Here is a 26,914-nt window from a genome sequence, read left to right as displayed (position 1 = left end):
CTATCTTACTGTTACGGGCTCTCCTAATATCCCGGCTGGATTATCGTGTCAGCCTGCTCTCTGACCTCCCTTCCTCCTCTCTCTCTCCGCTCCAGTCTATTCTTCACTCCGCTGCCCGGCTCATCTACCCGCAGAAACGTTCTGGGCATGTCACTCCCCTTCTTAAAAACCTCCAGTGGTGGCTTATCAACCTCCGCACGAAACAAAAACTTCTCACTCTGGGCTTCAAGGCTCTCCATCCCCTTGCCCCCTCCTACCTCTCCTCCCTTCTCTCTTTCCACTGCCCAGCCCACACGCTCCGCTCCTCCGCCGCCCACCTCCTCCCCGTCCCTCGGTCTCGCCTATCCCGCCGTCGACCCCCGGTCCACGTCCTCCCGCGGTCCTGGAACGCCCTCCCTCCTCACCTCCGCCAAACTCATTCTCTTCCCCTCTTCAAAACCCGCCTGAGAGGTCACCTCCTCCAAGAGGCCTTCCCAGACTGAGGTCCCCCTTTTCCCTCTGCTCCCTCTCTGCGCCCCCCTTCACCTCCCCTTAGCTAAGCCCTCTTTTCCCCCCTTTCCCTCTGCTCCTCCCCCTCTCCTTTCCCCTCCCCTCAGCACTGTGCTCGTCCGCTCAACTGTATATATTTTCATCACCCTATTTATTTTGTTAATGAGATGTACATCCCCTTGATTCTGTTTATTTGCTCTTGTTTTAATGAGATGTTCATCCCCTTGATTCTATTTATTGCTATTGTTTTTGTCTGTCTGTCTCCCCCGATTAGACTGTGAGCCCGTCAAAGGGCAGAGATTTGTCCATTCCAGGCGCTTAGTACAGTGCTCTGCACTTAATAAGCGCTCAATAAATGAATAAATAATAAATAAATCCGGGACGTCCGGCTTTCTGGCCCGTGGCTCTTCCGCCGCACCACACTGCCTCCCCATTTTGAGCGCTTACTGTGCACAGAGCGCTGTACTGTGCTCTGGGGAGAGTACAGTTAAACAGAGTTAGTCATCGTGTACCCTGCCCGCGAGAAGCTTACAGTTCTAGAGCAGGAGAGGCATTAAATAAATGTCAATTTCATCATCCCTTCCAATCCTGTGTCAGCATTTACATATATCTTTGAAAAATGGAAAGTACTGCAGTCTCTGGTATTTATTCACAGATTTTTGAGTGTGGTCTTGCTGCATTTAACAACGTGATTTTGGCAGACCATCCGTCTATTCTGGTATCAAATTTGGACATCAGGTTTTAGGCATTGTAAATGAAGAAAGCAGTGAGGTAATTTCTGCCCTGGATATTGCCTTTTCTACACATTTCTTTTATCTTTCTTCTGTAAAAATCAATCTCTTACCCATACTCCGAGTTGCAGGGGCCAGATCTCTAGAGATGCTCAGAAGCCAAGAAATATGGGCCAGAGTTCTTACTGCTGAATGTGTAAAATTCCTTTGAAGCAGAAAACTCAGCCATTGTTAACAGCCTCACCGCAAGTGCTAGACGTCGATTGATCTCACTGTATGTTTTACTCGCCGTGAAATAATTTATCCTAAGACTGGGTCAGACTCGACTTCCTCCCTTCGTCAGGTATATTAGATTCAAAAGAGAATGTATTTACCATATTTTAGATATGCTGTCATTAAGCCAAATCATTCATATTAATACCCATCTCCCCCTCTAGACCGAAGCTCATTCCGGGCAGGGAACGCGACTGCTAATTCTGTTGTACTGTGCTCCCCCAAGCACCCGGGAGAGTGCTCTGCACATAGTAAGCGCTCAGTAGATATAATGTTGGTATTTGTTAAGCGCTTACTATGTGCAGAGCACCGTTCTAAGCGCTGGGGGTAGATACAGGGTCATCAGGTTGTCCCACGTGAGGCTCACAATCTAAATGCCCATTTTCCAGATGAGGTAACTGAGGCACAGAGAAGTGAAGTGACTTGCCCACAGTCACACAGCTGACAAGTGGCAGAGGCGGGATTCGAACGCATGACTTCTGACTCCCAAGCCTTTGTTCTTTCCACTGAGCCACGCTGCTTCTCTATCGAGTGATTTAGAAGACTGGACTGCTCAAATCTGACTCAAAGGAAAATATATTACGTTTAAAGAAGACATGCTTCTGAGGTATTTACAGTAATTCAACTAATAATAATAGTGCTATTTTTAAGCACTTACTCTTTGCCAAGCACTGTAGTAGTAATAATGTTGGTATTCGTTAAGCGCTTACTATGTGCAGAGCACTGTTCTAAGCGCTGGGGTGGATACAGGGTAAATAGGTTGTCCCACGTGAGGCTCACAGTCTTCATCCCCATTTTACAGATGAGGTCACTGAGGCCCAGAGAAGGGAAGTGACTTGCCCAAAGTCACACAGGTGACAAGTGGCGGAGCCGGGATTCGAACCCATGACCTCTGACTTCCCAACCGTGCTCTTTCCACTAAGCCATGCTGCTTGTCTCCGGGGTAGATCCAAGATGATCAGGTGAGGCACAACCCCTGACCCTCACAGGATTCACAGTCGAAGTAGGATGGGGAGCAGGTATTAAATGCCCCTTTTACAGATGAGGCAACTGAAGTGTGATTGTGGGCAAGTCACTTAACTTCTCTGTGCCTCAGTTCCCTCATCTGTAAAATGGGATTAACTGTGAGCCACTCGTGGGACAACCTGATTAGCCCGTATCTACCCCAGCGCTTAGAACAGTGCTCTGCACATAGTAAGTACTTAACGAATACCAACGTTATTATTAGAGAAGCGGCGCGGCTCAGTGGAAAGAGCCCGGGCTTTGGAGTCAGAGGTCGTGGGTTCGAATCCCGGCTCGGCCACTTGTCGGCTGTGTGACTGTGGGCAAGTCACTTCACTTCTCGGTGCCTCAGTTACCTCATCTGTAAAATGGGGATTAAGACCGTGAGCCCCACGTGGGACAACCCGATTCCCCTGTGTCTACCCCAGCGCTTAGAACAGTGCTCGGCACATAGTAAGCGCTTAACAAATACCAGCATTATTATTATTATTATTATTGTTATTACAGAGAAGCAAAGTGACTTGTCCAAAGTCATAGAGCAGGCATGTGCAAGAGCTGGCTCTGCCACTTGTCAGCTGTTTGACTGAGGGCAAGTCACTTCCATTCTCGGTGCCTCAGTTCCCTCATCTGTAAAATGGGGATTAAGACCGTGAGCCTCAAGTGGGACAACCTGATGACCCTGTATCTACCCTAGCGCTTAGAACAGTGCTCGGCACATAGTAAGCGCTTAACAAATACCAACGTTATTATTATTCTTATTATTATTGTTAGAACTCAGTCATCCGACTCCCAGGCCCCAGCTCTTTCCACTAGGCCTCGCTGCTTCCCAATATAATTAAAAACATTTACATTAAACAAAATTCCCTCAAGATGAGATGTGGTGAGATCTTTAGGAACCTGAGGGGCGATGGAAAACAAGTGATTTTGTCCCAAGTCAAAGCAAGCAAGTTAAATTCCTCTTCATCAGTCGTTCATTCAGTCGTCGTATTTATTGAGCGCTTACTGTGCGCTGTACTAAGCGCTTATAATAAGTCGCTAAATGTCATCACCGTCAACCATATTTACTAAACGTCTGCTGTGTGCTTCGCATCGTGCTAGGTTCTGCGTGAAAGGTAAGGTAGTGGAAAGAGCCTGGGCTTGGGAATCAGAGGTCGTGGGTTCTAATCCCGGCTCCGCCACTCGTCTCTGTGTCCTGGGGCAGGTCACTTAACCTCTCTGTGCCTCAGTTCCCTCGTGGGGATTAAAAAATGTGAGCCCCACGTGGGACAGTCTGATTAGCCTGCATCTTCCCCAGCGCTTGGAACAGTGCACATAGTAAGCGCTTAACAAATACCATAAATATTATTATACCCAATGTCATCGACGGGAGTATTTGTGAAATGCCTTCTCCGGGTACACGTGCGGAACGTACGGGAGAAGTACGAGGCACGATCCCTGCCCTCAAAATCCAATGGAGTAGTTGGTGATGTTTCCGATTCCCCTTCTGTTGAACACCTACCGTGCGTTGTGGCCTTTCTCCGAAGACTGAAATAACCAACGTCAGGGCCGGTCGGATTAAGAAAAGATAGAAGTTCTGACGCATTCATTCCCCGTCGCCCGGGGAGGGAATCAGAGTCCTATTTTATTTGATTTGTTTTTGCTGGAGGAGAAACACTACCTGGAAACCGGCCTTAGATTATGCTACTATTTCCAGTTCGATAGGTTTTGAGTGAATTCAAAAGTCCTTCAGACAATCGTCGAGAAAATGTGGCAGGTTGATGGCTTCTTGGGATAGGTGCACTAAAGAGAAAATAAGAGATCCGATGTATTACCTTCGGCCAGAACAGCTCTCTGAAATGACCAGCCCGGAGAAATTAAGGTTAAGTGCCCACCTAGGCCGGAAGAGGATTGTTCACAGAATGGGTGGTTGTTTTATACAGTTATTGAACTAAAGCACAGATATGGCGTTTGCCTCCAAACAGATTCCCGTACAGGCAAAATAAAAATACGGGAATGGTTTCGTTTGCCTCCTAACAGATTCCTTTACAGGCAAAATAAAAATACAGGAATGGTTTTTAAATGATCATTTATGATTTTCCCTCAACTCCTATTCGTTTCTCTCTTGCGGAATGTCTTTTTAAATTGGGAGTAAGAACGTAATGCCACCCTAGCCCTTAATTTACCACTGATCTCCGATCATTTTCCCTATTTTAGTCCATCAGAGGTGTTTGTCAGCTTCTGCTGTGTGCGGAACAGGGTACTGAACACTTGGGAGAGTCCGATAGAGTAGAAATTGTACTCTCTCGAGTACAAGTAGCGGGGCCTAGTGGAAAAACCCTGGGCTTGGGAGTTAGAGGATCTGGGTTCTGATCCCAGCTCTGCCATTTGCCTACTTTGTGACCTTGGGCCAATCATTTAATTTGGGAAGCAGCGTGGCTCAGTGGAAAGAGCGCGTGCTTAGGAGTCGGTTGTCATGGGTTCGAATCCTGGCTCTGCCACTTGTCAGCTGTGTGACTGTGGGCAAGTCACTTCGCTTCTCTCTGCCTCAGTTACCTCATCTGTAAAATGGGGATGAAGACTGGGAGCCTCATGTGGGACAACCTGATTACCCTGTATCTCCCCCAGCGCTTACAACAGTGCTCTGCACATAGTAAGTGCTTAACAAATTCCAATGTTATTATTATTATCTTTGCCTCCATTTCCTAAACTGTAAAATGGAGATTCACAGCCTATTCCCCTCCTGCTTAGACAGAGAGTCCCCTGTGGGGCTGTGACAGTGTCTATCCTGATTAACTTGTATCTATCCCAGCACTTAGAACAGTGCTTGACGCTTAGTGAGCACTTGACAGATACAATAATAATAATCATTATTATCATTAATAATAATAAACTTGGTCTCTACCTTAAGGGAAGCAACATGGCATAGTGGTTAGAGATGGACCTGGGATTCAGAGGGTCAAGAGTTCTAATCCCAGCTCCACCGCTTGTCTGCTGTGTGACCTTGGGCAAGTCACTTTTCTTCTCTGTGCCTCAGTTACATCATCTGTAAATTGGGGATTGAGACTGTGAGCCCCAGGGCTTAGTACAGTGTCTAGCGCATAGTAACCACTTAAATTCTATTATTATTGTTAATAAGGATCTTAAAAATATAGTGGGAAGACAGGTCCAAAAATAAATTACAAATAGGAGGAAGTAATTGAGTAGAGATATGTACATAAGTGCTGCAAAGGGGTGGGACTACCCAAGTGTTTATGTGGCTAGTTGGAATGTCTTGTGGCCAATCCCAATCAAGCAAAAGTCTGGAACTCACCGCATAGATGATTAATTATGGTCTAGAGTGTCTCTGCCTTCACGTGGCCAGGATATTCCTGTTTCTTTTCTTATAGATGGTAGTACTTAATTCTCAGAAGGATGTCAAAAGTTAATTAATGTTTGTTATTCATTTGGAAGTATTTATTTGGGGTACTGGTTTGTGCGTTCTGATTTTCTTTGCCATCCGAAATTAGATGAATTATACAAATACGAACTTGTTTGCCTTGCTTTAATTATAGCTAAAAAAAAGTCATCTTTACAAATCCGACGCTTCTTGGCTAGCAGAGACTGAATATGAAAGAAGATGCAAAACAAGAAAGCTGTGATTTTTTTTCTTCTTTTTTTTTTTTTTTGGTGGGGTCAATTCATCATTTATTTTGAGAAAAACCAGACCCAGTCTTCCAGTCTTTTTCTTTCTTTATCCATATGGAAAAGAAACTCGTAACCACGGTCTTTAAAGCATTCAATTACCTTGCCCCCTCCTACCTCACCTCGTGACTCTCCTGGTACAACCCAGCCTGCCCGCTTCATTCCTCTAGTGCCAACCTAAGCACTGGACCTCAATCTCATCTAGCCACCGACCTCTCATCAATGTCCTGCTTCGGGCCTGGAAGGCCCTCCCTTTTCATGGCCGGCAATTACTCTCCCTACCTGCAGAGACTTATTGAAGACACATCTTCTCCAAGAGACCTTCCCTGACTAGGCAGTCATTTCCTCTTCTTCCACTTCCTTATGCATCACTCTGACTCACCCCCTTTATTCACCACCCGTCCCAGCCCTATGTACTAATTCTCTTCCCCTCTTCAAAGCCCTACTGAGAGGTCACCTCCTCCGAGAGGCCTTCCCAGACTGAGCTTCCCCTTTTCCCTCTGCTCCCTCTGCTGCCTCTCTGACCGCCCCCTTCACCACCCCTCAGCTAAGCTCTCTTTCCCCCACCTTTCCCTCTGCTCCTCCCTCTCTCCCTTCCCCTCCCCTCAGCACTGTGCTCATCCGCTCATTTGTATATATTTTTATTACCCTATTTATTTTGTTAATGAGATGTACATCCCCTTGATTCTATTTATTGCTATTGTTTTAATTCATTCATTCATTCAATAGTATTTATTGAGCGCTTTGATGAGATGTTCATCCCCTTGATTCTATTTATGGCTATTGTTTTTGTCTGTCTCCCCCGATTAGACTATAAGCCCGTCAGTGGGCAGGAATCGTCTCTATCTGTTGCCGAATTGTACACTCCAAGCGCTAAGTACAGTGCTCTGCACATAGTAAGCGCTTAATAAATACTATTGAATGAATGAATGAATATATCTGGAATTTATTTATTTGCATTAATAGCTATCTCCCCCTCTAGATTGCAAGCTCACTGTGGGCGAGAAATACGTCCGTTATATTGTTGTGTCGAACTCTCCCAAGTGCTTACTACGTGCCCTGCGCACAGTAAGCGCTCAGTAAATCCAGTCGATTGAGGTGGCAAGGTGTAGAAATGAACGGAAACTAGAATTGCAGCTGTCACGTCATTCTTATAATCTGGACCAGGGTTTGTTGGCCGTATTTTTCTCTTTCACTTGTTCATGTTGACGTGAAGTCTTCAATGTGATGAACTTAGCTCCTAATCCTTGCAATCATACCAGCAACCACCCCAGTGAGAATACAACTGGCGGGGAGGAGAGATAATGGATCGCTCTCTGCACATTAATTCCTTCGTGTAGGTTCTTGGTCCTGAATTCTCTGGGACTGGTTAAAGGCTCACCATTTTCTAGTAGTCCTCCTTACCCCGAAATTACCTTCTTGTCTTTCTGCATTGTAAGTTCGCTGGGGGAAAGAATCATCCTACTGTCCTCTTACAAGCCTTAATACAGGGCTCTGCACACAGCAGGTGCTCATTCAATCAGTGAATGGTATTTATTGAGGGCTAACTATGTACAGAGCACTGTACTAAGCGTTTGGGAGAGTACAACACGACAGAGGAAGCAGACGCATTCCCTGCACGCGGTAAGCTTAATAAATACTATTGACTAATTAAGTGTGATTGTCTTTGAGACCCAGGGCTATTAGAATGGTTAGCATTTAACTGTTTATTATCATTTTTAGCAGATTCTACTACAGAGTGAAGAGATTTTCTTTTTCCCCAAGGTGTCTGAACTGTTCTCAGAAAAGGAGAGTACAGTCGACTCGAGAGATGTAGAATATTTCGCCGTTGCACCAGGCTGTTCCTGTCCTTCGGGAAAAGTTTTCTGAGGCCATTACTGTCATTCTGAAACTTTGTTTACAGTCCTCAAGAAGCTAACTTGAATTTTTTTTAGGGTGGAATTACCAGACGTTTAGCGTGATACAGTCCACGGTTGGCATTCGGAAGATCTAATTCAAAGAGAGTGGTGTGTGAGATGAAACAGCACTCCCTCTGCAAAATACCCGATAGGCTGATGGATAGGTTAAAATTTGAAGTATCTGTTCTTTGTTGAGAGTCTTTTATGCAACTCATGGACATTTCTTCGACGAGGTTAGATACGTCTGCGGCTTTCCATCATTTTCAAAGTTGACAGACACCGTAGCAGTAGGTTTTTGCTTAGCGCTGTATTCGACTGCCGTGAAATTATAAAAATGGACCGCATTTTTAACATTTCCCGTACGGCCAAAGGGTAGTAAGTGACAACCTTTTAACACTTGGTTTGAATTGTTTTCTCTTTTCCAAAAGGACCTGCTTAAGAGATGTTATTCTGCAAAGGCATCGTACCTTTTCCAAGAGGATAAGTTTTATGACGTCAGCTACGATACAGGAGACAAGTCTATCCAGTGTAGCAGACGGCCCGATGCGTTCAAATTCTGGATGACCTGGAAAGCCCTGGGAACGGAAGGTCTCGAGGAAAGAGTTAACCGGGCTCTTGCTTTAGCTAGGTACCTATGGTTTCTCTTTTACGGTGATGTTCGCGAAGGTGTGTGTTAAACGCTTTTTATGTGCCGAGCATGGTACTAAGTGGTGGGATAGATCCAAGATAATCATGTTGAACAGAGTCCCTGTCCCACATGGGACTCACATTCTAAGAGGGAGGGAGACCAGGTGTTGAATCCCCATTTTACAGATGCGGAAACTGAGGCACTGAGAAGTAAAGTGATGTGCCTAAGTTCATCCAGCGAGCGAGTTACAGAGTTGGGTCTAGCTCCCAGGCCCCCTGACCCATGGCTGTGCTCTTTCCAGCAAGTAACGTTGCTTCCCGTTTTAATACCGCTGAGATATTTGTAGCTGTCTCTCCCGATTAGACTGTAAACCCGTCAATGGGCCGGGATTGTCTCTATCTGTTGCCGAAGTGTACATTCCAAGTGCTTAGTACAGTGCTCTGCACACAGTAAACGTTCAATAAATACTATTGAATGAATTAATTAATTAACATGTTTTAATAGGCTTTTGGGGGGGGGGGGGGTCGGGGGCCAGAGGGGCTTTCCAGGACTCTCGAGTTCTTAATTACCCTCTCCATTATAAAGCCATATTTAGGGTTTCATTGAAAGAGTTAGTTGCTTACTGCCTTTATGTGCTTAATTTGGACCGCCCATCATATTGAGGGCATCTAGGCTCAGTGGAAAGAGCACGGGCTTTGGAGTCAGGGCTCATGAGTTCGAATCCCAGCTCTGCCACTTGTCAGCTGTGTGACTGTGGGCAAGTCACTTAACTTCTCTGTGCCTCAGTTCCCTCATCTGTAAAATGGGGATTAAGACTGTGAGCCCCACGTGGGACAACCTGATTCCCCTGTGTCTACCCCAGCGCTTAGAACAGTGCTCGGCACCTAGTAAGCGCTTAACAAATACCAACATTATTATTATTATTATTATTATCTAGCAAGAATAACATAAACAGCTGTACTGATTTTAATGATTAAAGAACACTTTCCAAAGTCTTTTCAAACATACATTTGGGGGTTTTTTTGGAGTGTTGAAACCTAAGAGTTCTGTTTTTGGCTGCGTATTGATATAGGATTTTTTTTAAAAAATAATGATTTATTACATTTAGACTCCAGACTGCAAGCTCCCCCTTGAAATAAGCTCCTTGGGAACATGTCTACCAACTCTGTTGTACAACATTCTCCCAAACGCTCAGTACAGTGCTCTGCACTCAGTAAGTGCTCAAATGCCATTGATCGATTTAGGATTATCAGGCTTTTTTTTTTTTGTGCTTGCAGCTGATATTTTTAATATGGGACTTTGTGTATGCTATTTATCAAGAAAGGAAAGACTTCTGGAATCTCATAATTGCAGCCTACCATACTAGGCCACATTGGGTTCAAATGGAGAGCAGTCTGAATGTTGCTCTCTCTAATATCCTTTTTGCTCCCCAAACACTTATGTGATTCAAAGACAGGGCCCTAGGCAGGCTTCCAGGAGGAAAATATTTGCGTGTGGTACTCGTTATAAAAGTTAACGGTCATCCTAAGGTGATATTTAACTTATTGCTGTAGGTATTGAAACATTCCAATTTCAGTAATGAAATAAACCAGCAGGGTAAAATGCTAACATTTCACCGAGTGTGTCTCTTAGATTTAAATATTTGAAAAATAGCAAGGCCTTTTCAAATACTTATTATAGTAATCATCTCCTTGTTTAAACTCAACACTTATTGGAGAGCTGACAGCCCGGCCCCGAAGTAAACAAAAGGAATATTGGACTTATCCGGCCAGAGGCGATAAAATGGGCAGGGGCCTTCCTGACGAAATTGAATCACGGGCTCTTTGAAATTGTCTACTCCTTTTCCAAATAAATATGAGTTGGCTGCAGATTGTCCTTCTGTGACTCAACTCCTCTTCATCACCTGCTTCGAAAAAATCGGTCCAGTGAGTTTCGGGAGTTGCGTTAATTCTCAGACCACATTTTACTATCTGTGTGTAAGCACTTCTACATTTGCTTATACGGTTATGTAGTTAGAGGTTCTGTTTGTGAAAAGGATCTGTGAATGCAAAGGGCCCATGCAAATATATATCAGCAGCATTTCTTGAGCACCCGCTACCGTGTGCAGAGCTCTGTACTAAACTCTTGGGGAACACACTAGAGGATCATGGCCTAGTGGATAGAGCATGGGCCTGGAAGTCAAAAGGATCTGGTTTCTAGTGTCGGCCCCGCCACTTGTCGTGGTACCTGGTGCAAGTCACTTCACTCCTCTGTGCCTCGGTAACCTCAGCTGTAAAACGGAGATTAAAACTATGAGCCTCAAGTGGGATATTGACTACGTGCAACCCGATTAGCTTGGATCCAGCCCAGTGCTTACAGTAGTAATCATAATAATGTTGGTATTTGTTAAGCGCTTACTACGTGCAGAGCGCTGTTCTAAGCGCTGGGGGAGATACAGGGTCATCAGGTTGTCCCACGTGAGGCTCCCAGTCTTCATCCCCATTTTCCAGAGGAGGTCACTGAGGCCCAGAGAAGTGAAGTGACTTGCCCACAGTCACACAGCTGACAAGTGGAGGAGTCGGGATTCGAACCCGTGACCTCCGACTCCCAAGCGTGGGCTCTTGCCGCTGAGCCCCGCTGCTTCTGTGTACCGGGCACATGCCTTAACAAATGCCATTAAAAAATGCGGTGCCATTTTATATGGGTGTATGAGTTTAAACTGTTACGGTTGAAACGGTCACCTGATTGAATATGTGCACGGTGAAGATCAACCCTCTTTTTGTAGCGAATATTTACTCTGTGCTATTTCTGGCTGAGACACTTAAAAAATTTGAATTCACAAAATAACCCTGATAGTGCAACTGCTATTCTCAGTAGTGACTGCCTTGGCATCTTGAGTTTGGCTCCGACAGAAGAGTGCCACTGAGGCATCAGTTTCTCTAGGCATTAGACCAGGTTTCTTAAGTCCTCGATGAACTGTGCCGCCGCCTTCTCGAGTGTCACAGTAGTGATAACTCGGATGCCACCGAGATGACGTTTCAGTTTCCCCGCCATTAGACCGAACCTAATCGTGGAGCCGGGGTGCTGACCGAACTCATTTAAGGTTCTGAGTTTTTCCGCCGGTAGCATCCTCGCTCGGTAACGTGCCCTCGTATTTTTCTTTCCCCTCTGTTGTGAAACGGTTTCTACTTATGCCCGTGAGAAGTTTGCCTAAGGGAAGTGCTCCGGATGAGGCTCTTCAGAAATGATGGCCTTTAATCTTTTCAGAGAAACCGCTCTCGGGACATCAACAGCATCTCGCCACTGGAAGAGGAACAAGGTGTCAGAGAGTAGCTAGGTTCTGTTCCTAGTTCTTGTATTGACTTACTGTGGAATCGTGGCCTGCTCTGTCATTCCTGGCCCCACTCGGGGACGTTAGAAACCCTCTCTGCTCTAGAGTTCTGGGAGGGCGTTAAGGAACACTCCCGCTTAGTGGAATATTGCTATTTTGATCTCAGTCGTCAGCGAACAGATATGTAGCCTACTGACAATTCTGGAAGGTGATTGGGGATGAAGGAGTCTGTGAGTGTTTCTCTAATGGACCTCATCACCTTGATGTTTTGTTGCTGAACAAAATTAGCGAATGTGCTGACACACAAACGAGGATGCCTTTCACGGCGTGACTCGGCGGCAAGAGCCCGGGCCGGGGAGTCAGAGGTCATGGGTTCTAATCCCGGCCCTGCTGCTTGTCTGCTGTGTGATTTTGGGCAGGTCACTTCACTGCTGTGGACCTCAGTGACCTCATCTGTAAAAATGGGGATTAAAAAATGTGAGCCCCACGTGGGACAATCTGATGACCCTGTGTCTACCCCAACGCTTAGAACAGTGCTCAGCACACAGTGAGTGCTTGAAAAATACCATAATTATTATTATTATAGACTGCAAGCCCGTCAATGGGCAGGGACTTGTCTCTCTCTGTTGCCGATTTGTACATTCCAAGGGCTTAGTACAGTGCTCAGCACACAGTAAGCGCTCAATAAGTACTATTGAATGAATGAATGGTCATTGCAGTTCCGTGTTAAAGCCCGTTTCCCCTTTTTTTTTTTAGTACCCTAAGCGCTGGAGTAGATACAAACTAATAAGAGCAGACACAGTCCATGTCCCACATGGGGATCACAGTCTTAATGCCCATCTTACAGATGAGGTAGCTGATACGCAAAGAAGTTAGTGACTTGCCCGAGATCAGTCAGCAGACAAATAGTGAAGCGGAATTAAAACTCAGCCCTTTGACTTCGAGGCCCATGCTTTCCCCTCGTTCCTTGCTTGGTGGACCCTCGGCAAAGTACCGAAAAACCTCGTTCAGCTTTGACGGTGGGAAAATGAGCAGGTCTGGGGAGGTACTGATCCCAGTGATAGTCGATGACAAATGGATTGAAGGAAAAAATAATACAATTCTGAGGTTACAGATGCTCATTCTGTTTGGATTTGTATTTCTCTGGCTCCTTCAGGGGAAGAACAAAGTGTATGCTCTTTGTGGTCAGGAAACGTGTCTACCAACTGTTATATTGCTGGCTCCCAAAGGCTTAGTACAGTGCTCCGCCCGCAATAAGTGTTCGATAAATACCACCCATTGATGGCAGCAATTAGAACAGCTGCATGTTAACGAGTATGGCAGCGGGGATTTGTCACGGCAGTCGGGTGAGTGGCTATCCACTAAGAAATATTTCTTAAAGCAGGGTGCCCCAAAGTCTTTGGCACAGGGCTAACATCAGAACAAAAAAAACAACTCAGCAACTCCCCCCGTGCTATTCTGTGCTGTCTCTAATGTATGGTTTACCCACGGTCTTTGCAACATTTCTCTTGGAATTCCTTTCAAAGACCTGCCTGGAGAACTGAGGGCCTCACCGTCATCAGTGGAGAAAAGAATAGTCTGGGTAATATCCCGCCTTCGTGACGGCGGGGCATATCGGCCACTGGGGAGAGAGAGGGAGGCTTTCGGAGTGGACGGCTGACTGCTGCCGAAACTCTTCCTTTCCATCCGTACCTTTAGAGGATGCTGCCGAATTGGACCCTTCAGCGATCGGTCGCACGAGCAGTACAGTGGACTCAAGTACGTAGGCTGGGCAGAAGAGAGGTCGAAGCGTATCAGCGTACCCAGAGGGAGCGGAAGTGGAGGCGGGGGCTGGCGACGATCGCCAGGTGATTTGAGAAGTCGGATGAAGGTGACGGATAGACCAAGAAGACTGGTAAATGCTACCGAGCCTTCACAATGAGAGGGATCAGTGAGAGTGTGTCTGAGTGGTAATTTGAAAGCTGAGAGGTGTCAGATTTAAAAAAAAATAAAGGTCACCCATAGTGGCCAGAAAAGAGTGCAAATTGTGTGATTCATTATTTTCTACAAGAGGGATCTCTGTCAGGACAGTGAGAGAAAGGTGATATTTAAAACTGTTGGAAGCCCTCTTCCTCCAGTTCCCTTAAGATGATATCCCTCAATTTCTGGTCCATGCAATATACCTTGAAACTTTAATGTACAGTACCTTTAGCTAAATCTTACAGTCTAGACCTGCCCGCCAACTTGTTTGAACTGACAAGATTTCCCTTGTTGTTTAAAGGGTAGGCTTCCAAATATTTTGGAATTGAATATCTAGGGAAGGAAGGATGTTGAAAGGGGAGGGGAGGGGAGGTGCAGAAACTAAATGAATCAGGCAATTTATTCCTGCTTGTGGGAGACCTTGTGATAGCGAAATATAAAACTGCATAATAATGAATAAAAATCAGCCGTGATGGCTCTCAATAGGTGCGGAAGGACATCGCCAACGTCATCGCAGTATCTTTTAAAGGGAAATGTACAGTTTAGGAAATTATAAAGAATCACTTGCAAGGTCACCCAGAAATGTATCCCAGTGTACGAGACTGCATTAACACCTATTTCAAGCCGTCCTGTTATCCGGATCTCGACAGTCTCATCACTCGGATTCCAGCCATCTCGGTTAAAGATCCTTCGATTTGTTTAATGGTATCTGTAAAGCTCTTACTGTGTGTCAAACACCGTTCTAAGAGCTGGAGTAGATACAGGATAATTAGGTTGGATGCCGTGCCTGTCCCTCGTGGGGCTCACAGTCTAAGTAAGAGGGAGAATAGGAGAACTGAGGCCCAGAGAAGTTAAGTGACTTGCCCAAGGTCACACAGCCAACAGTTGGCAGAGCTGGGATTAGAACCCAGCCCCTCTGACTTTCAGGCCTGTGCTCTTTCCACTAGGCTGTGCTACTTCTCAAATTCTTGGAGAATTCAGCAATTCCACATGAAATTGGAATTTGGGGGTCTGGGACAATTCCCCTTGCTTCTCAGAGAATGTAAGGCAGTCGGCTCTTGTCTCTGTTTCTAAATTGGCTGCTATTGTCGGTATGTCTCAGCCTCCTGACTCATTTAGAAGAAGGCATATCCCCAGAAGTTACAGTTAATACACTGTCTCCCACTCTATTTTCCTCACTTCAGCTCTTTCGGGACACTTAAGCACTTGGTTACTTCTTTCCCCCAGCTCCCCCGCCACCCAGTAGAATTTATGTACATACCTTTAAATGCTAAAGATGTTGATTTTAATGTAATAATAATAATAATAATTCATTCAATATTCATTCAATAGTATTTATTGAGCGCTTACTATGTGCAGAGCACTGTACTAAGCGCTTGGGATGAACAAGTCGGCAACAGATAGAGACAGTCCCTGCCGTTTGACGGGCTTACGGTCTAATCGGGGGAGACGGACAGATGAGAACAATGGCAATAAACAGCGTCGAGGGGAAGAACATCTCGTAAAAACAATGGCAACTAAATAGAATCGAGGCGATGTACAATTCATTAACAAAATAAATAGGGTAACGAAAATATATACAGTTGAGCGGACGAGTGCAGTGCTGTGGGGATGGGAAGGGAGAGGTGGAGGAGCAGAGGGAAAAGGGGAAAATGAGGCTTTAGCTGCGGAGAGGTAAAGGGGGGATGGCAGAGGGAGTAGAGGGGGAAGAGGAGCTCAGTCTGGGAAGGCCTCTTGGAGGAGGTGATTTTTAAGTAGGGTTTTGAAGAGGGAAAGAGAATCAGTTTGGCGGAGGTGAGGAGGGAGGGCGTTCCGGGACCGCGGGAGGACGTGACCCGGGGGTCGACGGCGGGATGGGCGAGACCGAGGGATGGTGAGGAGGCGGGCGGCAGAGGAGCGGAGCGTGCGGGGTGGGCGGTGGAAAGAGAGAAGGGAGGAGAGGTAGGAAGGGGCAAGGTGATGGAGAGCCTCGAAGCCTAGAGTGAGGAGTTTTTGTTTGGAGCGGAGGTCGATAGGCAACCACTGGAGTTGTTTAAGAAGGGGAGTGACACGCCCAGATCGTTTCTGCAGGAAGATGAGCCGGGCAGCGGAGTGAAGGATAGACCGGAGCGGGGCGAGAGAGGAGGAAGGGAGGTCAGAGAGAAGGCTGACACGGTAGTCTAGCCGGGATATAACGAGAGCCCGTAACAGTAAGGTAGCCGTCTGGGTGGAGAGGAAAGGGCGGATCTTGGCGATATCGTAGAGGTGAAACCGGCAGGTCTCGGTAACGGATAGGATGTGTGGGGTGAACGAGAGGGACGAGTCAAGGATGACACCGAGATCGCGGGCCTGAGAGATGGGAAGGATGGTCGTGCCATCCACGGTGATAGAGAAGTCTGGGAGAGGACCGGGTTTGGGAGGGAAGATGAGGAGCTCAGTCTTGCTCATGTTGAGTTTTAGGTGGCGGGCCGACATCCAGGTGGAGACGTCCCGGAGGCGGGAGGAGATGCGAGCCTGAAGGGAGGGGGAGAGGACAGGGGCGGAGATGTAGATCTGCATGTCATCTGCGTAGAGATGGTAGTCGAAGCTGTGAGAGCGAATGAGTTCACCGAGGGAGTGAGTGTAAATGGATAATGTTGGTATTTGTTCAGCGCTTACTATGTGCAGAGCACTGTTCTAAGCGCTGGGGTAGATACAGGGTAATCAGGTTGTCCCACGTGAGGTGATCCCCATTTACAGATGAGGTAACTGAGGCCCAGAGAAGTGAAGTGACTTGCCCACAGTCACACAGCTGACAAGTGGCAGAGCCGGCAGTCGAACCCATGACCTCTGACTCCGAAGGCCAGGCTCTTTCCACTGCGCCACGCTGCTTCCATCTATCGCCCTCAAATTGATTGCAAGTTCCTTGAGGTCTGGGATCGTGTCTCCCCACTCTGTTGTACTCTCCCAAGTGCTTAGCGCAGTTCTCTGCACAGAGTCGGTGCCCAGTAAATTCGATTGGTCGATCTTGGCCAGAGCCTTTTTGGAGAGTGTTGCTTAAATCCTTACCTCCCTAATCAGTTGTATTTATTGAACATTTACTGCGAAAAGAGCTCTGTACTAAGCTCTGGGGAGAATACATTATAACAGAGTTGGGAGACACGTATTCCCTACCTTAGTTCTTTTGTCTTTCCAACCCACTGCCCAGGGCTACTTGTGTACATATCTTTAAACTCTGTTTAAGACCGTGAAGAACCCTAGCGAATGTATTTCATGCCATAAGTGAACGTTTTGAAATCTAGCTTTACCTTATATCACTTCAGCATTTTGATATTATAATTAATAAACACTGTTATCGTTTTTGATTATAGATACCTGGTGGAGGAAATTAAGAAAAGAGAAGGGTTCAGGCTGCTGTTAGATGTAAGTAATCCTGGAATTATGCTTGAGATGTTGTCTTTCGTTGGCTTTTGAAATGTAGACTTAGCTTAATGTGGAATCCATTAGGTTAAATTTACTCTGGTTATAATAATAATAATAATGTTGGTATTTGTTAAGCGCTTACTATGTGCCAAGCACTGTTCTAAGCGCTGGGGTATATACAGGGTCAACAGGCTGTCTCACGTGAGGCTCACAGTCGTCATTCCCATTTTACAGATGAAGTCACCGAGGCACAGAGAAGTTAAGTGACTTGCCCACAGTCACTCAGCCGACAAGTGGCAGAGCCGGCTTTCGAACCCATGATCTCTGACTCCCAAGCCCGTGCTCGTTCCACTGAGCCACACTGCTTCTCTGTACCTTAATATGGAATATTTTGCTTTTAAACCTTGAAAATCAAAAGCATTCAATATTAATAACTACCGATTGTACTGAATAATGACTTGTGATTTAGTTTGATATAAAAATTGATTAATTTCTCTACCAACCACTATTCTTTACTAATTTCCACCCACACCACAGTGGGGAGAGAATTTAGACCATCCTTTCAGATGCGAATATTTAAATGAATGGAAAAGAATCCCAAAATGTTTTCCTGTGGAAAATGTTTGAAATTGCTCAAAGGAAAATATCAGTGTGAGGCCATGAGGTAAAAAGTACGGGGAAGCAGCTCCATGATGCCTCCCGTTCAGAGGTGCCCTCTGCCTTGTACTGAACTGTCAGCTGAAACCTGAAAAGCCTCGATTTCTGGGCCTCTTTGGCTCTTTTCAGCCCAGACTGGCCACGCTCTGGAGTTAGAAATATTCCATCCATCTATTGGCTGGCAATATCTCCAAGTTAAAATGATTTCGGGGACTTCAGTGGTGCGCAGATCAGGCCCGGATTGGTAAAACGAACACGTTGTGTGGGGATTCACCCTCTACCACTGAAAGAGCCCGTTCCCTACGTCTTCCTTCGAAACTCAAAAGCTAAAAGTAGCCCTAAAGAGGGCAGAAATGGGATAATGTTTGAGGGATTGCTCCCGCACACCCTTGAACCACTTCCACAGAGGGATGCAGAGGGAAAGTTTCCCAGCTGCTTGCCGTCCAAATTTGTCTTGCCCAAGGTCACTCCGGAGATGAGGTGGAGCTGGGCTTAGAACCCGTGTCCTCCGACTCTGACCCGTGCTCTTTCCACTAGGCCATGCTGCTTCTCCAAGATAATAGTATTTCCACCTATAAATGGATGAAGACTATGAAGGAAAATAATTTTCCAAGATGACGACAGCATACGCATACTATATTAATCAGTCCAATTATTACGTGGATAATGAGAATTGTGCGATAATTAATAATCGTGGTATCTGTTAAGCGCCTACTACGTGTTGGGCACAGTACTAAGCGCCGGGGTGGATACAAACAAATCGGGAGTATAAGATCTTTCCTTCTAGGGCAACTGACTTTTTTTTCCTCCCCATTCATCAGCCAGAGTACACGAATGTTTGCTTTTGGTACATTCCACCAAGCTTGAGAAATATGGAGGAAGGCCCCGATTTCTGGGAGAAACTTAATCTGGTGAGTAAATGACTAATTTATATTCATTAGTGCAGCTGAGAACATAAACGCCAATTATGCAACGAGCACTTAACTGGGAATTTTGGCTTTGATAGTGACAACAGGATGCTTAGGAGAAGTGTATAGTGGTTGCTGTCCTTGAAATCTACCCAAGAGTTGTTGCAGTTAATATTCCTAATTTTTCCTCTTTTTATTGCAAACTAGGAGATATCAGTTAAGCATTGGGGACTGCTGTTCCATGAACTTACCCAGACTCCTCTTGAACCTACTATTTTCTGCCTGCCCAACATCCCGTAGTGAATAATTCTAAGTGCTTATCACCCACCAGGGGAAGAAAAGTTTTTGTTTGTTTGAAACCTCCTATTTTCAGCCTTCATAGGGCACCCGCTTCGTCTTGACTGTGTGAGATTTGGTGAGCAGCGATTGTACGTTCACATTGTAGACTTCAGTTCACGTCCTGTCTCATTCTGCGTCTTTCCAGTCATAAGCTCTTCAGCTTATGGGCAGAAGGGAAATTCCCCCAACCTGTGCCAGTCGGTCATTTACTTTGAGCATCCTTAGTGCGGAGTGCGCTCGAAAAGGCCCTGGAAAAGATACGAAGCACAAGTAGAAGACACGTCTGCTCTTGAGGAGTTTGCAATCTAAGCGCTAAGAGGGAGGATACATTTCCAGGAGCAAGAAACCATGAGAAAGCTTATATAAATGCACAGAGAGTATAAGAAGCATATAAAGAATATCCACCACAACCCCACCCGCAGACTATATTTTAACGCTTTGACGTCACTCGGCTTTTCAAAATGTATTACATTATTTTGGCATGCCTAATTGGAGTGTCTTTCCCTTTCATGTATGAGATGCGGGGCACTGTGTAAGTACTCAACTTACTATATAAAACTATTTGGCAGATGGCAAAGCTAGAAGAAGATGAACGGTATTTTCAGCTTCCGTTTCTAGACAAAGCATTCGTTGCCTATTTCAGACACTTAACACTGTCCTTGGGACTCGTCTTGCATTATCCGTAGGTGACGCAGGCAGAGAAGGGCTTAAGAATACATTTTGGACGTTAAGCAGTCCATTTAAAAAAAAATAGGAGCGGTAGCACGTGAGAATTTAATGGTAGGTTTTTTGCTAACATTTTCCACTCTGTAAAGTTACCGACATTTTGGGGAGAAGGATAAACGCTTTAAGCAGAGGATCTGCTGTACTAAGCAGATATCTATTCAGATTAATTAGAAAAGCAAGGGAGATTGTGTTGTTGTCGTTTGTGTTCCTTGGTCTGCAAGGAAGTGAGCCAAAACAAGGGCAGGTACTTATTTTGTTAACGCAGGGGTGATTTTTAGAGTCGCCTTTCCTGTACTTCGGTCTTAATATTTTAATCGTTCAAAGAAACTTGAAATTAGAGTTTGTATAAATTCAAGTCCAGGCACAACCTGAAAATTTCTCTTCTGGATAACAGCGCTCAATTCATCGTGAGATTCTCCTCATCTTGGTTCTGAGGATCTACTTTGCAATTATTTGGAAAGGGTGATGATTCTCATGTGATAATAAAGAGGCATTCCTCCGATTTAATCGGTTTGGATCTACTGAGGATAAATCCAAATTATCCATCCTTTGGAAATGCTCTCCTGTGATTGAAACTGGAGTAGCAGTAATAATATGTATTAAGCATTTACTCTGTGTAAAGCCCTGTGCCGACCGCTAAGAAAAAGTATAAAGGTAATAATGTTGACAGTTGTTAAGCGCTTACTATGTACCGAGCACTTTTCTAAGCTCTGGGGTAGATACAAGGTAATCAGGTTGTCCCACGTGAGGCTCACAGTCTTAATGCCCATTTTACAGATGAGGTAACTGAGGCCCAGAGAAGTGAAGTGACTTGCCCACAGTTGACAAGTGGCAGAGCCAGAATTCGAACCCATGACCTCTGACTCCCAAGCCCCTGCTCTTTCCACTGAGCCACGCTGCTTCTCTAAAATGTTGGTATTTGTTAAGCGCTTACTATGTGCAGAGCACTATTCTAAGTGCTGGGGTAGATACAGGGTAATCAGGTTGTCCCACGGGAGGCTCACAGCCTTAATCCCCATTTTACAGATGAGGTAACTGAGGCACAGAGAAGTGAAATGACTTGCCCACAGTCACACAGCTGACAAGTGGCAGAGCCGGGATTCGAACCCGTGACCTCCGACTCCCAAGCCTGGGCTCTTTCCACTGAGGCATGACACAGAGCCTGCCTCTCAAGGGGCTCAAAATCTATATTCCCCACAGCTGTCACCCCATAACCTTAGATATGCCGTTCATCAAGCGTTTACTGTGTGACGAGCACTGTGTTGGATTATAAAATAGGTTGGGCACAGTTCTTGTCCAATACGGTGCTCACAATCTGAGTGAGCAAGTATCTCCTAAGCGAAGCAACGTGGCTTAGTGGAAAGAGCACAGGCTCGAGAGTCAGAGGTCGTGGGTTCTAATCCCGGCTCCACCACTTGTCAGCCGTGTGACTTTGGGCAAATCACTTAACTTCTCTCTGCCTCAGTGACCTCATCTGTAAAATGGGGATTGAGACTGTGAGCCCCACGTGGGACAACCTGATAACCTTGTATCTACCCCAGCGCTTAGAGCAGTGCTTGGCACATGGTAAGCGCTTAGCAAATGCCGTTATGATTATTATTCCCGTTTTATAGATGAGGACGCAGGCACGGGGTAGTTAAGCACCTGGGTCAAGGTCACACAATAGAACCGTGACAGAGCTGAGACCAAAATCCGGGTCTCCTAACTCCCAGATCCATGCTCTTTCCACTAAATGGTGTTTCTCCCATTTTCTTATAATTCATTCAAAAGTATTTATTGAGCGCTTACTATGTGCTAAGCGCTTGGAATGGACAATTCGGCAACAGATAGAGACAATCCCTGCCTATTGACGGGCTTACGGTCTAATCGGGGGAGACAGACAAAAACAATAGCAATAAATAGAATCGAGGGGATGTACATCTCATTAACAAATTAAATAAGGTAATAAAAATATATACAGTGCCCTCGTGTTGATTCCTTTTGTTGTTATTGTTTTTTAAAATGGTTGTTAAGTGCTTAGGATGTGCCAGGCACTATACTGTGCCCTGGGTAGATACAAAAACGCGGGACTCAGTCTCAAATTGGAGGGGGGAGGATTTACTCCCCGTTTTACAGGTGAGGTAACCGAAGCAGAGAGAAGTGAACTGACTTGCTCAAGGTCACACAGCAGGCGAGTGATGGAGCTGGAATTAGAACCCAGGTCCTCTGACTCCCGGGCCCGTGCTCTTTCCGCTAGGGCCACACGGCTTCCCCTTGGCTGTTTAGAATTGCTAAAGTAGTGGCATTTCAAGCCGGCAGGCAGCGTATTTAGACCGACTCTTCCCAATCACAAGATATAAGAAGGTCCTTGCTCAAAGCTAATGCTGCCTTCATGAGTGGCACTGTAGGGCTATGTAAGTATCTATGGGATATACAGCAGGAGGACAAGATGTGATATCTTCCCGCAGTCAGTCAATAAATGGTATTTATTGAACACTTACTATATGCAAGTTACTTAATTCCTCTGCGCCTCAGTTACCTCATCTGTAAAATGGGGATTAAGACTGCGAGCCCCATTCGGAACAACCTGATCACCTTGTATCCTCTCCAGCGCTTAGAACGGTGCTTTGCACATAGTAAGCGCTTAACAAATGCCATCGTTATTATTATATGCAGAGTACTGTTCTAAGCGCTTAAGAGAGTACAGCAAAATTAGCAGGAATGTTCCCTGCCCATAATGAGCCCACCGGAAACTTAGAGTCTAATAGGGGGAGATAGGCGTAGAAATATTCACAGTAGAAAAGGGGAGAAAGACATAATAATGTTGGCATTTGTTAAGCGCTTACTATGTGCAGAGCACTGTTCTAAGCGCTGGGGTAGACACAGGGGAATCAGGTTGTCCCACGTGGGGCTCACAGTCTTCATCCCCATTTTACAGATGAGGGAACTGAGGCCCAGAGAAGTTAAGTGACTCGCCCACAGTCACACAGCCGACAAGTGGCAGAGCTGGGATTCGAACTCATGAGCCCTGACTCCAAAGCCCGTGCTCTTTCCACTGCGCCATGCTGCTTCCCGAAGAAATACAAGTAGGAACAGAATGAATAAAATGGAATGTTTAGTCCTATTAAAGATCTACATAAGTAGTGAGTTTGGGCATAGGTAAATACAAGCATTTAAGAGGCCACCGAGGGTTGATAAGATTCAGAGTCGATAATATAGGCAGTTAAGGCTTGGTGGAGGAAATGGGATTTTAGGAGGGTTTTAAACGTGGGGAAGACAGTCGGGGGGATGTGAGGGGGAAGGGAGTTCCTTGATTCTATTTATTTGCTATTGTCTCAATGAGATGTTCATCCCCTTGAGTCTATTTATTGCTATTGTTCTTGTCCGTCCGTCTCCCCCGATTAGACTGTAAGCCCGTCATATGGCAGGGACTGTCTCTATCTGTTACCGATTTGTTCATTCCAAGCGCTTAGTACAGTGCTCTGCACATAGTAAGCGCTCAATAAATACTATTGAATGAATGAATGGCCTTGGGGGAGGGATTTGAGGGGGAAGGGAATTCCGGGCCCTGGGGATAATGTGAACAGGAATATTTATCCAGGTGGTGGGCTTGGGAGGACAGCGTGGCTCAGTGAAAAGAACCCGAGATTTGGAGTCAGAGGTCATAGGTTTGAATCCCCTCTCTGCCACTTGCCAGCTGTGTGACTGTGGGCAAGTCACTTAACTTCTCTGTGCCTCAGTTACCTCATCTGTAAAGTGAGGATTAAGACTGTGAGCCTCATGTGGGACAACCTGATTACCCTGTATCCACTCCAGCGCTTAGAACAGTGCTCTGCACAGAGTAAGCGCTTAACAAATACCAACATTATTATTATTATTATCATTATTATTATTTAGGCCCATTTAGCGTAGAATTGGCACATAGAATGCATCTACCAACTCTGCCGTATTGTACTCTCCCAAGCGTCCCGCACACAGCAAGTGCTCAATCAATACCGCTGATCGATTTAGCCTGGATGGGGATGATTCTACCAGGGGCTTCTGGAGTGCAAGTGATTTTTCTTTTTGGTCCTGCCTTAAAGAAAGTATCTTAACACATTTGGCATTTCTTCATTTTGTCTTTCGGTGCAATATACATATTTTTGATTTACAGTATTTTTTTTCTGCCATGCTGGAAGAATATGTACAAATTACCAACTGATCCTGCTAAAATACCCTTGGAATTTATTTTAGGGTTTATCTGAGCAGGGGAATCGTAACGAATGAGTAAACCTAAAATGGCTTTGATATGCTGATTCAGACTGACTTCCCTCAAGAATTTAGAACCCAGAGCCAAGGCACCCAAATTTTCCACAGGCCTGCGATATTCCCTGGCTCTGAATTTGGAGCTTGGAGAGGGGCATCAACTCTTTCAGGGGTTATTTGGTTGCCATTTAGTTTACTACAACACTAAATTGTCTCCCTTGTAAGGAAAAACACAATTCTTAATGAGAAAATCATGCTCAGGCCAAAAATAAAAAATAAAAAACCCCACATAAACTAGTGAAGTCATTGCTGGAAGTCATTGCAGGCTACCAGAAATCTTGTGGAGACCTATTGACTTGCCAAACCATTTCTCTCTGAACAGCAGGTAAAATTCTTCCCCGGAACAGATGATCCAAAAATGATTTTGTGGCCTGGTAGGAGTTTGAAGACAAGAGGAAGGAGAATTGTGAGAAGTTGAGGAAAAAAGGAGTGGAGTGAAAAGATAAGTCAGTTAGGGTCGCAACCACAAAAACTATTCACCCTGGCAAATGCCAAAGATCTTTTATTCTCTTGGCATTTTTTGATTGGATCTGTATTATTCCAGTGCAGTTTGCCTTTTTGAATTAACATGGTTTGTGATTTCTTACATAAATATGTTCTCTCCATTCACATATAGAAAAATGTTCTGCCTTTTTTTGCCGACATGCAGATTTGTGACTAATGCTAGTCATTTATAAAAGCGAGCCCTTTTCACTGCGACAGCGGAAGAATAAATCTTTTAGAAGCGATGATAGGTTTGTTGTTTTATTATATTCAGTAATATAAGTTGTGATATTCTAAATACCTTTAGTAAAAATTTAGTGGTGTTCATGAAAGGTGGCTGATTAATAACCCCAGCGACAGAAGCAGCAGAATCTGGGAAGAGTTCAGTCGCGCCAACGCAAGCCCTATCCGCTCCTCCTCAAGGAGGTTCGCTTTAGACTTTGGGCATCCTGTCTCACGCCGCCCGGTCGTCTCCGACCCATAGCGACGCCATGGGCACAGCTCTCCCAGAACGCCCCACTTCTGTTGGCAATCGTTCCGGTAGTGGATCCGGAGAGTTTTCTTGGTCAAAATCCGGAAGTGGTTTATCACCGCTCCGTTCCGCGCAGTCAGATCGAGTCTCCGCCCTCAACTCTCTCCCGTCCTGCTGCCGCCCGGCATGGGTGGGTTTTAATATCCACGCCTATTTCCAAGACCTGTGTGTTGGTATCCTCTCCAAGTTGGGCTGTGCCGTAGTTACTGTTTGGAATGGAAGTCGTGTGACTGCTTCCTCTCCGTGTCTTCTCTTGTCAAAAGAAGAAAAAGATTCTGGGCTATAGGAAAGAACACGGGCCTGAGAGTCAGAGGACTTGGCTTCTAATCCTGGCACTGCCAAATTGCTTGCTGGGTGAACTTGGGGAAGTCACTTCACTCCTTCTGCGCCTCAGTTTCCTCAACTGCAAAATGGGGATTAAATACCTGTTGTCCCTCTTACTTAGGCTGTGAGCCCAATGTAGGACGGGACTATGTTTGACCTAATTAACTTCTATCTATCCCACAGATCAGTGCTTGACAAATAGTACCATTAAAAGAAAGGAAAATCAAGTTCACCACCTCCTGTGTCATGACTGTGGCTCAGAATAATAATAATAATGAATAACGTTGGTATTTGTTAAGCGCTTACTATGTGCACAGCCCTGTTCTAAGTGCTGGGGTAGATACAGGGTCATCAGGTTGTCCCACGTGAGGCTCACAGTTAATCCCCATTTTACAGATGAGGTAACTGAGGCACAGAGAAGTTAAGTGACTTGCCCAGAGTCACACAGCTGACAAGTGGCAGAGCCGGGATTCGAACCCATGAACAGGCAGAATCAGGATTATGCTGGGCTCATTTCAGCCATTGATGGATTCTCTACATAAATAAACCTTTGCATGCACTTAATAATAATAGCAATAATATTGTTGATATTTGTTGAGCGCTTACTATGTTCCAAACACTGTTCTAAGCACTGGGAGAGACAAGGTCATTAGGTTTTTCCGCTTGGGGTTCACAGCCTTGATCCCCATTTTGCAGATGAGGTAAATGAAGCACAGAAAAGTTAAGTGACTTGCTCAAAGTCACACAGCTGACAAGTGGCGGAGCCGGGATTAGAAACCACGACCTCTGACTCCCCAGCCCGGTCTCTCTCCGCTAAGCCACATTGCTTCACTTGGCAATATGCTGCATCCCTGTCCTACTAAATCCTGTACTCCGTGGCCCACCAGGTATATGATGCGTTGGGGAAGCAGGGTGGCTCAGTGGAAAGAGCCCGGGCTTGGGAGTCAGAGGTCATGGATCCGACTCCCAGCTCTGCCACTTGTCAGCTGTGTGACGGTGGGCAAGTCACCTCTCTTCCCTGGGCCTCAGTTACCTCATCTGTAAAATGGGGATGAACTGTGAGCCTCACGTGGGACAACCTGATTGCCCTATATCTCCCCCAGCGCTTAGAACAGTGCTCTGCACATAGCAAGCGCTTAACAAATACCAACATTATTATGGGCAGGGATGGCAGATGGCAAGGGGACCTGTGCCGACCTCCATCAAAATCCATTCCTTCACACAGGTTCTGAGACATGGATGAGGTCCTGCCTGATTAGCTTGTATCTACTCCAGTGCTTTGTACAGTTCCTGGCTCGTCGGAAACATTTAACAAATGCCGTTGAAAAAG

At 45.6% G+C, this 26,914-nt stretch overlaps 1 protein-coding gene across 2 annotated transcripts in view; it reads left to right on the top strand.

Moving 5' to 3' along the window:
- Positions 1–26,914, top strand: part of GADL1 (glutamate decarboxylase like 1) — a 134,821-nt gene that overhangs the window by 58,338 nt on the left and 49,569 nt on the right. The window contains exons 12-15 of one of the 2 annotated variants that reach the window (XM_029071346.1): positions 8,482–8,681; positions 17,280–17,331; positions 18,810–18,899; positions 24,568–24,974. In XM_029071346.1, the coding sequence (XP_028927179.1) occupies positions 8,482–8,681; positions 17,280–17,331; positions 18,810–18,899; positions 24,568–24,663 (438 nt within the window). In that variant the 3' untranslated portion in view covers positions 24,664–24,974. Of the gene's footprint in view, positions 1–8,481; positions 8,682–17,279; positions 17,332–18,809; positions 18,900–24,567; positions 24,975–26,914 lie in introns of those variants that run through there. The other variant, XM_029071345.2, reaches the window with a different exon arrangement.

The sequence above is a fragment of the Ornithorhynchus anatinus genome, chromosome 8, assembly GCF_004115215.2.
Source record: "Ornithorhynchus anatinus isolate Pmale09 chromosome 8, mOrnAna1.pri.v4, whole genome shotgun sequence".
In the NCBI taxonomy this organism is placed as follows: domain Eukaryota; kingdom Metazoa; phylum Chordata; class Mammalia; order Monotremata; family Ornithorhynchidae; genus Ornithorhynchus; species Ornithorhynchus anatinus.
This window is presented reverse-complemented; position numbering and strand designations above follow the sequence as displayed.